This window comes from Bos taurus, chromosome 25 (genome assembly GCF_002263795.3).
Source record: "Bos taurus isolate L1 Dominette 01449 registration number 42190680 breed Hereford chromosome 25, ARS-UCD2.0, whole genome shotgun sequence".
Classification (NCBI taxonomy): Eukaryota; Metazoa; Chordata; class Mammalia; order Artiodactyla; family Bovidae; genus Bos; species Bos taurus.
In genome coordinates this window covers 3145935-3158049 of record NC_037352.1, presented here as the reverse complement: position 1 = coordinate 3158049, position 12115 = coordinate 3145935, and the positions used below count along the sequence as shown (strand labels likewise).

Genomic DNA, 12115 nt, shown 5'->3' with positions numbered 1-12115 from the left:
GTTAAAAAACTGACACAAGTCTGTCAAGTGAGAGCCTCCCCCGGTCCCCTCGGTGCTTTCCTCAGGGGTGATTTCTTGGAGCAGAGAGCATGTTTGCAGCTCCCTTGCCCCCGTCCTGCCTTTGTCTTCTTACTGGAAGCTGCACCCCATCCACATGGTTGCCTGCCTGTACACAGCAGCACGTGGAGAGCTTCCCCACTCTCCCTTTCTGCAGTTGCTTGGTTCCCACTGTGTGGGATTGGTTCAGTCTGTTCCCCACTGGTGGATGGTCAGCTTTCTAGTCTCATCAGTGCCATAATGAATAGCTCTCCTCAGCTACATGTATCTGTGTAGAACAGATTCCTCAAAGTGAAATTAATGATGGAAAGGAACATGCATTTGTAATTTTGATCAAATCATCAAATTGTCCTCCAAGAGTTTGTATGTTGGTGGAGCCCTAAAGCTTTAAAAGCAGCACGCTTAAACCCAGCATAGACATCACTGGGTGTTTTGTGTATGTTATTAATACAGTTGATAAATACTCAAGTTATTCTTCAGCTTATGATTCTGTATCATTTTGTACCTCTCAGTCGTTTGTGGTTTATCTGTAATTTTATGGCATACCCTTTTTTTCCCCTTTAAGACAATTTTTTAACACATTTTCATGTTCAGAGCAAAACTGAGGGGAAGGTTGTACAGCGATTACCCACATATGCTCCCGCCCCCTACCCACGATAATCTTCCCATTATCTGCATCCCCCACCAGAGTGTACACTTGGTATGATTGATGAACCTCGTTGATTGATGATAATTATCCCGAGTCCATAGTTTACTTCAGGGTTCACTCTTGGCTTGGTACATTCTGTGTGTTTGGATGAAGGTGCAGTGGCATGTGTCCATCATTAGAGTGTCATGCAGCGTTTTTTCCCTGCCCTAAAAATCCCCTGGGCTTCCTTGGCGCTTTAGTGGTAAAGAATCTGCCCATAGTGCAGGGGATGCAGGTTCGATCCCTGGGTCAGGAAGATCCCCAGGAAGAGGGAATGGTAGTGACATCCCATGCAAGAGGAGCTCCCATGAACAGGGGAGCCTGGCAGGCTCCAGCCCATGGGGTCACTTAGCGACTGAACAACAGATCCCCTGTGTTCCTTCTAATTTATCCCCCTCACCACAAAAGCAAACTCCTGGCAATCATTGATTATTGTTACTGCCTCCATAGTTTTGCCTTTTCCAGAATGTCATATAGTTGAAATCATGTAGTATGTCATCTTTCAGATTGTATTCTTTCATTTAGTAACATGCTTTTCAGGTTCCTCCATGTCTTTTCATGGCCTGATAACTCATTTTTTTTTAGAACTGAATAATATTCCATTGTCTGGATGTTGGTGTACTTTTTAGACTAAATGCATTCATTTCTCTCCTAGCCCACACACACTTCCATATGTTGTACACTGACACCTCTAAGTTCAGAACAAGGCTGTTCTTCTTTCTCCTGACATGGGACTGCTGCCTACCAGCTGCAGCTCCCAGCATTTGGGCCAGGGGACCCATCTCTGGCTGGCTGCTTGCTTGTACATACGCCGTGGCCAGTAGTCTGAGGTGGCCTAGCCCCTGAGGTGAGGGGTTGCTCCCGCAGAGGCCGAATCCTCGCTCCGCCCCCACATCCTCCTCTGGGACTTTTAACTGGGTTGCCAGCACTGCCCTTCTCTGCCGGGATGCTGGAGAACAGTGAGCCCCTTTCTACAGGCCAAGCTGTCTGGTCCCCATTCCGGGGCTGCTGGTGGTTGATGGTTGGTCTGATGGTGGCTGTACCTTCTGACAGTACCTTCTTTCCCACCTTTGTCCCAGGAAGGCTTTTCTCCCCTCAGGGCTGAAGGAGGCAGCACACAGACCTCATTTAGGAAACTGTAAATTGTCCTAAACTGTCTGGGAAATGGCACTCCCCCTTCCCTGGGGCTTCTGAGGGAATCAGATGAGGTCAGAGGCTGGCTGCAAGTCCAGGACTCTCCTGATTTAGGGTCTAGTGTGACAGAGAGCTTCCACTCAGTATTATCTTATAATCCTTTCATACAAGTCTCTGGTGAACCGTCCCTGCCTGGAACGAAGGCCTGAGAGCAGGGACTTGCTCCCACTGAGGAAGGCCTGGGAGGAGGGGGATCACCTGGGGCTCTTGGGCAGATAGTGATCTTGAGGAAGGGCATTTTGTTGTTGTTGTTGTTCAATATAAAATCACTGTTCAGAATAAAGTAAAACCTTATTTTTACTAATTTATGTATTGCATTAAATATTGAAGCCTGAATCATAGATGATTTTAGAAAGAATTTGCTTTTAATTATTTCCTAATAGTTATTGTAACCAAAAAAAAAAAAAAAGGTTACATTAGATGTCTTTTAAGAATGTGACTAAATGCCTGAAGTTTATTTATAGTGGCATAAATGCCAATAAAATAGTGCTTTTTTTCTTTTCCTTTTCCTTTAGATTTTTAAAAAAATTTTATTTCTCCATTGTTGAAAAGTTGTTCCTTTATTTATTTGCATAATCTTTAAGAATTTTCAAAGCAATATGAGCATTAAATCTAGTAGAATTGTCAGATTATTAGGGCTTTTTACCATACAGAAGAGACGATTGCTGGCACGAACTCTGTACCAGGCATAGGGTGCCAGGTCCTTGGTGTGCATGTATCGTTCAGTCTTCATAGCAACTGTGGAAGATGGGGCAGTGACAGTAATAATAATGACTAATATTTACTGAGCACTCACTGCATGCCAGGCTAAGTGCTGTGTACACAGTGCATGACTTAATTCCTTCTTCAGTGATCCTAGAGGCAGGTACAATTTTCCTTTCCAGGTTAGAGCTAAGGAAGCACACATAGGGAGCAGGCAGGAGTAAGAGACAGAGATGGACCCGAATGAGGCTCTGGCTGGGTACCTTCCTCACTACCCAGCCTGTGCTGCCTCTGTTGTTGGTGTCTGATCAGCAGTTTATTAACAAATGCACTGACGAGGCCTTGAATGGGCTCCAGGTCATCTAAGACTGAAAACCCTGTGAAAATGTCTAACATTCTGTGGATTCCTCAGCTTTAGACGTGAGCTTTTTCAGGATGCATTGCCCTTTTTGGTTCAAGGTGGTTTTTCTTTCTTTCTTTTAATCCAGTTTTGACTCAGGAATTAAAATTCTTTTTGTAAAAATTTCCAAGGTTGATGAATAAAGGTGCTCAGCTTTTGAAAGATTTAAGAGATGCATTTAATAATGCCGAAGAGAATCTAGAGAATTCTGAAAAGATTTTAAAGAAAGCAGGCCTTTTTCATGGGGCCGAAGGGCTGCAGAGAGAAATAGGGGTAAGTGGGGAAGAGAGATCCTTGGGAGGGAGTTTGATGCTCAGAAGTAGAGCAGCACATGCACAAAGCAGCGTCTAAACTCTTGGGTAGTTTACTTCCAATACCACCATCTCTTCTCCATTATGCTTTTTAATGTTTGCATCACCGGTAGGATAGAGGGTCATTGATGCCAAGATGTAGCCAGAGGGGGAAATAGACTTGGCTGGTTTTCTGGAAGATAGGCAGCAGGAAGAAGGTGTGAAGAGGAGGATGAGCAAAATAATGTAACATTTCAAGAAAATTCATTGTTGAATTTTGTTCTCTTTGTTTCTGTTCTAGGAAAATAGTAATAAATGTTAAAATTACCTCTTGCCCTCTTGGGCTAGACAAAGTAACTTGTTAACATTGATACTGTGTATCACCTGTAGCTCAGGCCTGTTCTCTCTTTCAGCTTGCAGTTGGCTGTCCCGGCTCCTCTGCTAAGCATGGGGTGGGAGGCACTGGGCACTGACCTAATCCCTGTGTTGGTGGCCTTTACAGCCTCATGAACTGTAACAAGAAGTGATAGGAGATTTTAAGATCACCCATTATGTCTGTAGACTGTGGAAGAGTTCATACTTCTGGCCAGTGCACAGTGTAATAAACTGGTTTGTACATGTTTTGAGAGAAAAATCAGTTCTGCTGATGTGGAGGATCTGGGGTTCTGAATGTAATTCAAAGAAAATAAGATATTATGACAGAAAGAGGAGAATTCAGAAAACCTGAGGGAAGAAGTGTCTTTTAGATGGTTTGGTTAATTAGCTGATGCATTTGAAACAACTCCTTTCAAACAAAACTTTTCAGATGTTACTGGCTGGAAAGATTGAGTCAGTCACCTGCCAGGTATTTGATTTTGTAAAATGAAAAGCCTTTTCCAGCGTGTCTGATAGTTCATTCCTTAAGGTGAAATGCTGCCTTCTGGTCGAGATGCATCGGAATGGGTCTTGCAGCATGGGGGGTGGTCAGTGTTTGGTGTGACCGTCCCCAGACTGAGGTCTCTGTGGTCCAGAGGGGAGAGGACCCTTGTGGCCCCGCGTGGTGAAGCCCTTCCGCTCCCGCGGCGTCGGGTCTGCTCAGCTTTCTCCTTCCTGAGCTGCTGCCACGGGCGCCGCAGCCTCACCGGGCGTGGTGGAGCCTGAGCGCCCGCAGCTGCTTTTCCCGGGTCAGCTTAGCTGAGAGGCACAGGGGAGCCTGGACCTGGTGGAGACGGGGAGGAAAGAGGTTCAGCCCCGCACCCCTCCTTCTCCCAGTGCCTTCCAGCCACAAATGAAGAGTCATTTGTGGAGGTTGACTCCCCAAAGTGTGTATGTTCTATCTTGAGTTCCTTGGTGCGGCTGGAAAGTCCCGAGGGGGCGAGAATTCCTGTTCCCAGCTGTGGCTGCGGACACAGCGTCTGCTGTTGGCTGTGTGACGGGGCTCATCTTCTGCTGAGGGTGACCCTGGAAAGCAGGTTCACCCCGAATCTCTTGCAGCCTCAGCTTTGCCCTCTCCTGGGCCCATCCCGTGCTGACGTGGTGGGGAGACAGGAACCTCCTGGGATTGGAAGTGGTGGCGCTCAATCTTGAATTTTCGGAACTTCCGATGATTCAGACTGGTGTTTGCCCAACCTGTATGTGGGGACACTGGGTGTGTGGAAAGCACAGTTGTGTTGTGTTGCAACAGCCTCCTGCTTCACTCTCCTGTGTCATGTTTTGTTCTGAACTAGAGAACAGGGAAGAGTAATGGTGAGGAAAGTGTGATGGTGTGAGTGTGGATCTGCCTTGCGCAAGCACTGCACACCCCCTTCTGTCTGTTACAGAGACTGTACATCATGTATGTGGCTGTTAGCGTATTCATACATGTTTGGACTGGGTAGGTGAGGACGCAGCAGAGTCAGTCAACCCTTCCTGCACCCAGACAGCTGTGAGATGATGTGCTTGTGCTGAAACAGGATGAGAAAGAGTGGACACAATGTGGCAGACCAGTAAAAACCAAAACCAGAAACGAGGCATAGACATAACACCTGCCACAGCTGTAGAAGGTGCGGGCTCCCTGGGACTAGAGCAAGACAGAACCAGAAAAGAATACGCATCAGTTTGATAGTGGCAGCACGTGGTGAACTTTTAAAGGTAAGAAAGTTTTTGTGCAGGATGGCGTTAAGATAACTGGTGTCAGTGGCAAAGCGCCCCTTTGCTGCTCTCAGCGCGTAGCCCTGGGATACCATTGTCCCTGTTTCACAGTTGAGGGAATTAAGATGCAGAGATTAAGCTGTTTGCCCAGGGACATGGGGCTGATTGACTCAGCCAGGATTTGCACTCCTGTGCTCTGCCTGCGAGTGTTCTTTCTGCGTTCCCATTTCTGACTCCCACTTGCTACGCTGGACTAGGGACCCTGTTGTTGACTTTGCTGTGGTTATCTGTTCTTCTGAATTTACCTGCTGTTGTCCTGGCCTGCCCGCCCTCTCCTAGAAAAGTGCTTTGGGACTCCTGGAAGGGTCAGTCGGGAACATCCGCAGGCTATTCCAAACTTTGAATGTACAGTATCTGTAGCTCACTTCCTTCTTCTGGTCTCTAGGGCTTGACACTGCATCCCCTCCTAGCAGGTAAGAAGGAAACCTGATGTCTGCAATAAGTGGCTTCCATTGTCTTTGTTTAAATGAGTTTCATTTTCTTGTTCATAGATTAAAAAGCATTGAATTAAACATATGCACACACTCAATTTTTCTAAAATAGTGGTCAGTAGAAGGTGATGGCACCCCACTCCAGTACTCTTGCCTGGAAAGTCCCATGGATGGAGGAGCCTGGTGGGCTGCAGTCCATGGGGTCGCTAGGAGTCGGACGCAACTGAGCGACTTCACTTTGACTTTTCACTTTCATGCATTGGAGAAGGAAACGGCAACCCACTCCAGTGTTCTTGCCTGGAGAATCCCAGGGACGGGGGAGCCTGGCGGGCTGCTGTCTCTGGGGTCGCACAGAGTCGGACGCGACTGAAGCAACTTAGCAGCAGCAGCAGATGTGTGTACATGTGGAAGGCAACAAATACAAATGTTAGTTATATTAGAGAGTTGTTCTCATTTATTTTGACTATATCTCACATCGTCTTTGTGTCTGGAGACCTTAGTGAATCTCCAGGTTAAGGACGACACAATAGCATGAAAGCCATGGCATGGAACCCCCGAAGCCCCAAAACGTGGAAGCACAGGAGTGTGGAGGTCGCCTGCGGGAAGCCCTGGCCAGTGGTTCTCTTTGCTGTCTTCTGTATCCAAGAGTCCTGTTGTCGCTTTGTAATTAAGTGTTCTTGAGCCTGAGGAAGCAACCCCACCTTGGGGCACTCTACAGAACAACTGACCTACCCTCTTCAAAAATCTCAGAGTTATGAAAGACAAAGTCTGGAGGTCATTTCTAGAATAAAGGAGAAGACAGAGACATGACAACCTAAATGTGTTGGGATCTTGAAATGGGTTTTTTTTTAAATTGTTTTGCAGTGTGTTTTTTTCTTCTTTATCTGAAATAGATTTTGCAACAGGAAAAAGAAATGTGATAAAGGACATTTTGGGAACAACTGGCCAGATCTGAGTAAGGGCAATCAGTATTAAGTACCATATCAGTGTTCAGTTTCCTGAATTTGTCAGCTGCCCTGCGCTTGTGTAAGGGTGTTCTTAGGTGTCACACAGTAAAGCACTCAGGAGGAAAGGCAAGGCTCATGCCGTCCGCAGCTGCTCTCAGAGGCTCTGCAAGCAGAGTGTGTGTGCAAGGAGTGTCTAGTCCCTCACAGGCAGGATGAACTAAGTATGTGTTCGAGGTGGCTTATGAGGCATGTATGTTTAGTGAACTCAGGAGGTTGAAAGGGACTGGTTGGTTTTGCAGGAGGAGTCTCCGTAGTTACTGTTGAATGTGACAGAGGGCTGGACGTGAGGTTTTCTAGCCTGAGAGAAAGTGCATACAGAGGAGAAAGCTTGCTGATGCAGGTGCTGGCTTGTGGTATTGTGGCTGGGAGGTTGGGTGCCCCAGCAGGTGCTGAGGAGAGTGAAGGAGTTTGAACTTCATCCGTAGACATGATGAAGATACCAAGATGCCTTCAGCTGCAAGTTACCTTAGACTGCAGCTGGAATGGCTTCAGTGATACGAGTGTATTTTCTCTTGTTACAGGAAGTCTGAAGATGGTGGGGGGTGGGGCATGGTTCCAGGATCGCTGTGTTAGCCTAGAGATGGCTTCATGGACCTGGGTGCTTGTGTTTGCCCTGCAGCCATCCTTAACGCGTGAGCCCTGTCTCATTTCCTGGCTGAAGAGCGTTGCTGCAGTTCCAGGGTGAAATCTAGTGAAGAATGGGAGGTCATTTTCTGAGCATCCCTTAGCATTGGGAAGGAAAACCATCTCCAGAATGCCTTGGCCCACTTGCCTTCCGTTTCCATAGCTGGGACTGTGTCACTTGCCATGGGGAAGGTGGTCTGGTGGTTTTTGCTCCTTGGACTGGAAGGCGCTTCCCTTCCTGAAAGGAACATCCCAGGCAGCCAGCTGAGGAGCTGGTTGGGGAAGACAGTCGCAAGAGTCTGTACCTTGGAGAAAAAGGTTTTCAATTTTCTAAAAGTGGTTGGTGGCAGGGGCAATGGCTTGTTAAATTTTATAAGCCGCATGCACACATCACCCCCCATTTTACCCGTGCACCTATTTTTGGCAGGTTACTTTCCAGCTACTGCCCACATGCACGCACTTTAGTGCTAATCTTGCTCTCTGTGCCATTCTGCATACAGTTTCTATTTGCATGTTTTTATATAACACAAACATTTTCCTATATTTGTACAGTCTTCATATGTTAATGGATGTATAATGTTCTCCTGTTTCTATTGTGCAGCAGCTTATTAAACCTCTATTATTGGATGACAGTAATAATAATAGCTGAGGGCTTCCCTGGTGGCTCAGCAGTAAAGAATTCGCCTGTAGTGCAGGAGCCACAGGAGCCGTGGGTTCGATTCCTGCGTCAGGAAGACCCCCTGGAGGAGGGCATGGCAACCCATTCCAGTATTCTTGCCTGGAGAATCCCATGGACAGGGGAGCCTGGGGGGCTACAGTCCATGGGGTCACAGAGTCAGACATGACTGAAGCGACTTAGGAAGCACACAAAAGTAGCCAATACTTTCTGAACACTTAGCACCCGCAGGCACTGTTTAAGTTATTTACATGTATTAATTCATTTAGTCCTCACAGCAACCCTCTGAGGTGTAGTAGCCATTATCACTCCCAGATTCTAGAGAAGAACTGAGGCACAGAAAGCCTACGTGACTTAACCAAGGTCACACAGCTGGTAAGTGGGAAGCAGGAGGCAGAGCCGGCATCCAGAGATACTGGTAGTCTTGGTCTTGAGCTGTGATAACCAGTAGGTTAAACTGCTTCTGAGTATAGTCTGCGTTTATTTTGATGTTACAGGTAATTCCACGGTGACTGTATTTCTGCACATCTTGTCCTTTGCACTTGCACGCATGGCCAGGTTGTTGTTATTTGAACACTGCGTGGTCAGTGAAGGACTAGGGATGACATATATAGGCCACACAAGAGAAGTGTTACTTTGAGAGGGACTGGAAAAGAAGGAGTTGCTATAATTTTCATGTTTGATTACCAAAGGATGGTCTCTTTGGTTTACTGTTTTATCTTCCTTTGTGATCCTTACGTGTTTGTATATCCGTTGCACATTTATTCTCGGGAGGTGTGCTTTCCATCTTTATGTAAGATTGACTTTAACCCTTTCTGTATAATTCAAGTACTTTTTAAGCTATTTTCTTTTACTTTTAATTCTTTTTAATTTCTGTATATATCTTTATTTCCTGTAGCTTTAGCACTTTGAGGAATCTCATTTTCTGTTAAGGCTAGTTTTTTTTTTTTTTTAATAGTTTACTTCTTTTATATATATATTCACTTAAGGCTAGGCTTTAATTTTCTCAAATTACTGTTGGTCTAACCTGATGCCCAGTTAATGTTTTACACACATACATTCTTGAAGCATTTTAACATCATAATTAAGCGAACTCGTTAAATTTCCATTGTATTCCTTTAATTTGTATTTGCCTTACCCCACACTCTTTATTGTTTTGGAATATAGGATAGAATCTATCATTCTAGATAGCCTTCCTCTCATCTCTGTTTAACTTTCCCTTCTTCAGAATTTGAAAAATATTTTTCTGTTTTATTTTCTCAAATGAACTTTCAGATCATTTTGACATTACTCGTAAGACACGCGAGTGTTCCGTGTTAAGCGCCCCTTTAGGTTACGCTTGTAGTAACGTGACAGTTGGAGAGAGATTATGGTTGCTTAGTTTCTCATTTCTGTTTCTGTTTCATTTCTAGATTTTGGATCATTGTTTGACTTGGAAAATGATCTTCCTGATGAGTTGATCCCCAATGGAGGAGAATTAAGCCTTTTAAACAGTGGGAACCTCGTTCCAGATGCTGCTTCCAAACATAAACAACTGTCCGAGCTCCTGCGAGGCGGCAGCAGCTCCAGCATCAACCCGGGAATAGGCAATGTGAGTGCCAGCAGCCCCGCGCAGCAAGGCCTCGGCAGCCAGGCCCAGGGGCAGCCCAGCAGTGCCAACATGGCCAGTCTGGGTGCCATGGGCAAGAGCCCTCTGAACCAGGGAGATTCTTCCGCCCCCAGCCTGCCTAAGCAGGCAGCCAGCACCTCCGGGCCCACTCCTCCTGCTTCCCAAGCACTGAATCCGCAAGCACAAAAGCAAGTGGGGCTGGTGACCAGCAGCCCTGCCACGTCGCAGACGGGACCTGGGATCTGCATGAACGCAAACTTCAACCAAACCCACCCAGGCCTCCTCAATAGTAACTCTGGCCACGGTTTAATGAACCAGGCCCAGCAAGGACAGGCGCAGGTTATGAATGGATCTCTTGGGGCTGCTGGCCGAGGAAGGGGAGCTGGGATGCCATACCCTACTCCGGCCATGCAGGGGGCCACAAGCAGTGTGCTGGCTGAGACGTTGACCCAAGTTTCACCGCAAATGGCCAGTCACGCAGGGCTGAACACCGCACAGGCCGGAGGCATGAGCAAGGTAAGCGAGCGTCAGTGCTTTGCAGCTGTCCCGCTAACCAGGGGCACGTTCCTGTCCTCCTCTAGGTGTTCCTCCTGCCCCTCCTTCTCGAAAGGGTTGGATTTGGCATTCCATGTCCTTCTTCCCAGCATACAGATCCCTGCCGTGTCTTTAAGGTAGGAATTATTGAAGAAGCCAGTGGTAGGCTAGCCTGCACGTCAGATGGTTGAGAACACGGAGGGGAGTGTGGGCCGAGGGCCAGTTTTCAGCCTCTAAGACAAACGTGTGGAGATAGGACCACGTGGTTGAGAGGCAACTTCGAGGGGAGTCAGCCTTCTGTGGCGTTAGTGGGCCCGGCAGAGGCGCTCTGCCGTCGCCTCCCGCCGCCAGCCAGGGCAGTCCTCTTCATGCCCTTCCTGTGTTACAGCCAGCTGGCCTGGTGTGTTTTGCCACAGCCTCCGTTTTACCAGCGAGGAAGCTGGGTTCCTAGCTGGTTATCTCCTGCTGGGCTTAACAGGGAAGAGGTGGCATGGCAGAGCTTCGGGTCTCAGAGGAAACTCAGAGCAAGGGTTCTCCAGATGGGCTCCCAGGCCAGCGGCGTTAGCACTACCTGGAGCCTGTAAGGCACTCAGAGCTGCTGACTCGGGGGGTGTGATGGCTGTGCAGCGTAGAGCTCTGCTCCTGAGAAGGGCCTTGCAGCTGGTGTACAGTGTAGGAACTGAACGTGGAGAACAGGGAAGGCAGATGCCAAGGTGGAGAGAGCCCACTGGAAAAATGAGAGCAGACAAGGGACAGAGGATGCGGGCTGCCTTAGTGGCTTAGATGGTGAAGAATCCGCCTGCAGTGTAAGAGACCTGGGTTGAATCCCTGGGTAGGGAAAATCCCCTGGAGGAGGAAATGGCAACTCACTGCAGTGTTTGTGCCTGGAGAATCCCATGGACAGAGGAGCCTGGTGGGCTACAGTCCATGGGGTCGCAAAGAGTCTGACACGGCTGAGCGACTTCACTCTCACTTTCAAGGGGCAGAGCACGGGCTGACCCACCAGACGCCGACCCCTGGGACACGCTGAGGAGGCCAGCTGCTGCCCCCAGTGCCCCTGATTTAGGCGGTGTTTGGTGCAGCAGATTCCAGAACAGGAACAGCAGAACTGTTTGAATTTGATGAGTCCCAGATGAGGGAGAGGGAGAGGTCAGCGTCGAGCAGTTTCCCCGTAAGGTTGATGCCGGCACTGGGTGACAGCTGTGAACCGTGTGACTGGCTTGGCTAAGAAGAGGGTATTTTTTAACTGAAGAAGTAAAAGTGAAGTAATTCTAAACATTCACATTTCATTTATCTCTTTTGAAGTGTTATTAAGGGAAAATGTGAACTCAAATTTTTGTTGTCCCTGGTGTTTGAAGAGGGGTCTGTGTGTGCGTGCACGTTTTAAAGTTGAATTGAGAAGAGATTTCTTTGGGTTTAGGCTTCATGGGTAGATTTGATGTTTGTTCCTTCCTGATTCACTGGTCATTCTGCTCCAAATGCCCAGTTACGAAAAGGTATTTTGGAGAATTTAAGTCACACACAAAAATAAACAGGGCTCCTGAGTAATCTTAGAAATTATCGAGTTGTTTTCTTTAAAATGTGGATTATCTGTCCATATTTGCCACATTAGATACTAAAAGAGAATTTTAAAACACAAATGTTCATTAACCATTGTAGTGATGTCAAATGTCACAGAGCCTCTTGTGAGAGGATGAGAGCAAAAAAGGCAAATAATTGTCTTAGTGTTTTATG

General features: G+C 47.2%; 1 protein-coding gene across 1 annotated transcript in view; it reads left to right on the top strand.

The window, feature by feature from the left end:
- Positions 1–12115, top strand: part of CREBBP (CREB binding protein) — a 118966-nt gene that overhangs the window by 15260 nt on the left and 91591 nt on the right. The window contains exon 2 of the mRNA NM_001164022.1: positions 9651–10363. Within this exon, the coding sequence (NP_001157494.1) occupies positions 9651–10363 (713 nt within the window). The remainder of the gene's footprint in view (positions 1–9650; positions 10364–12115) is intronic.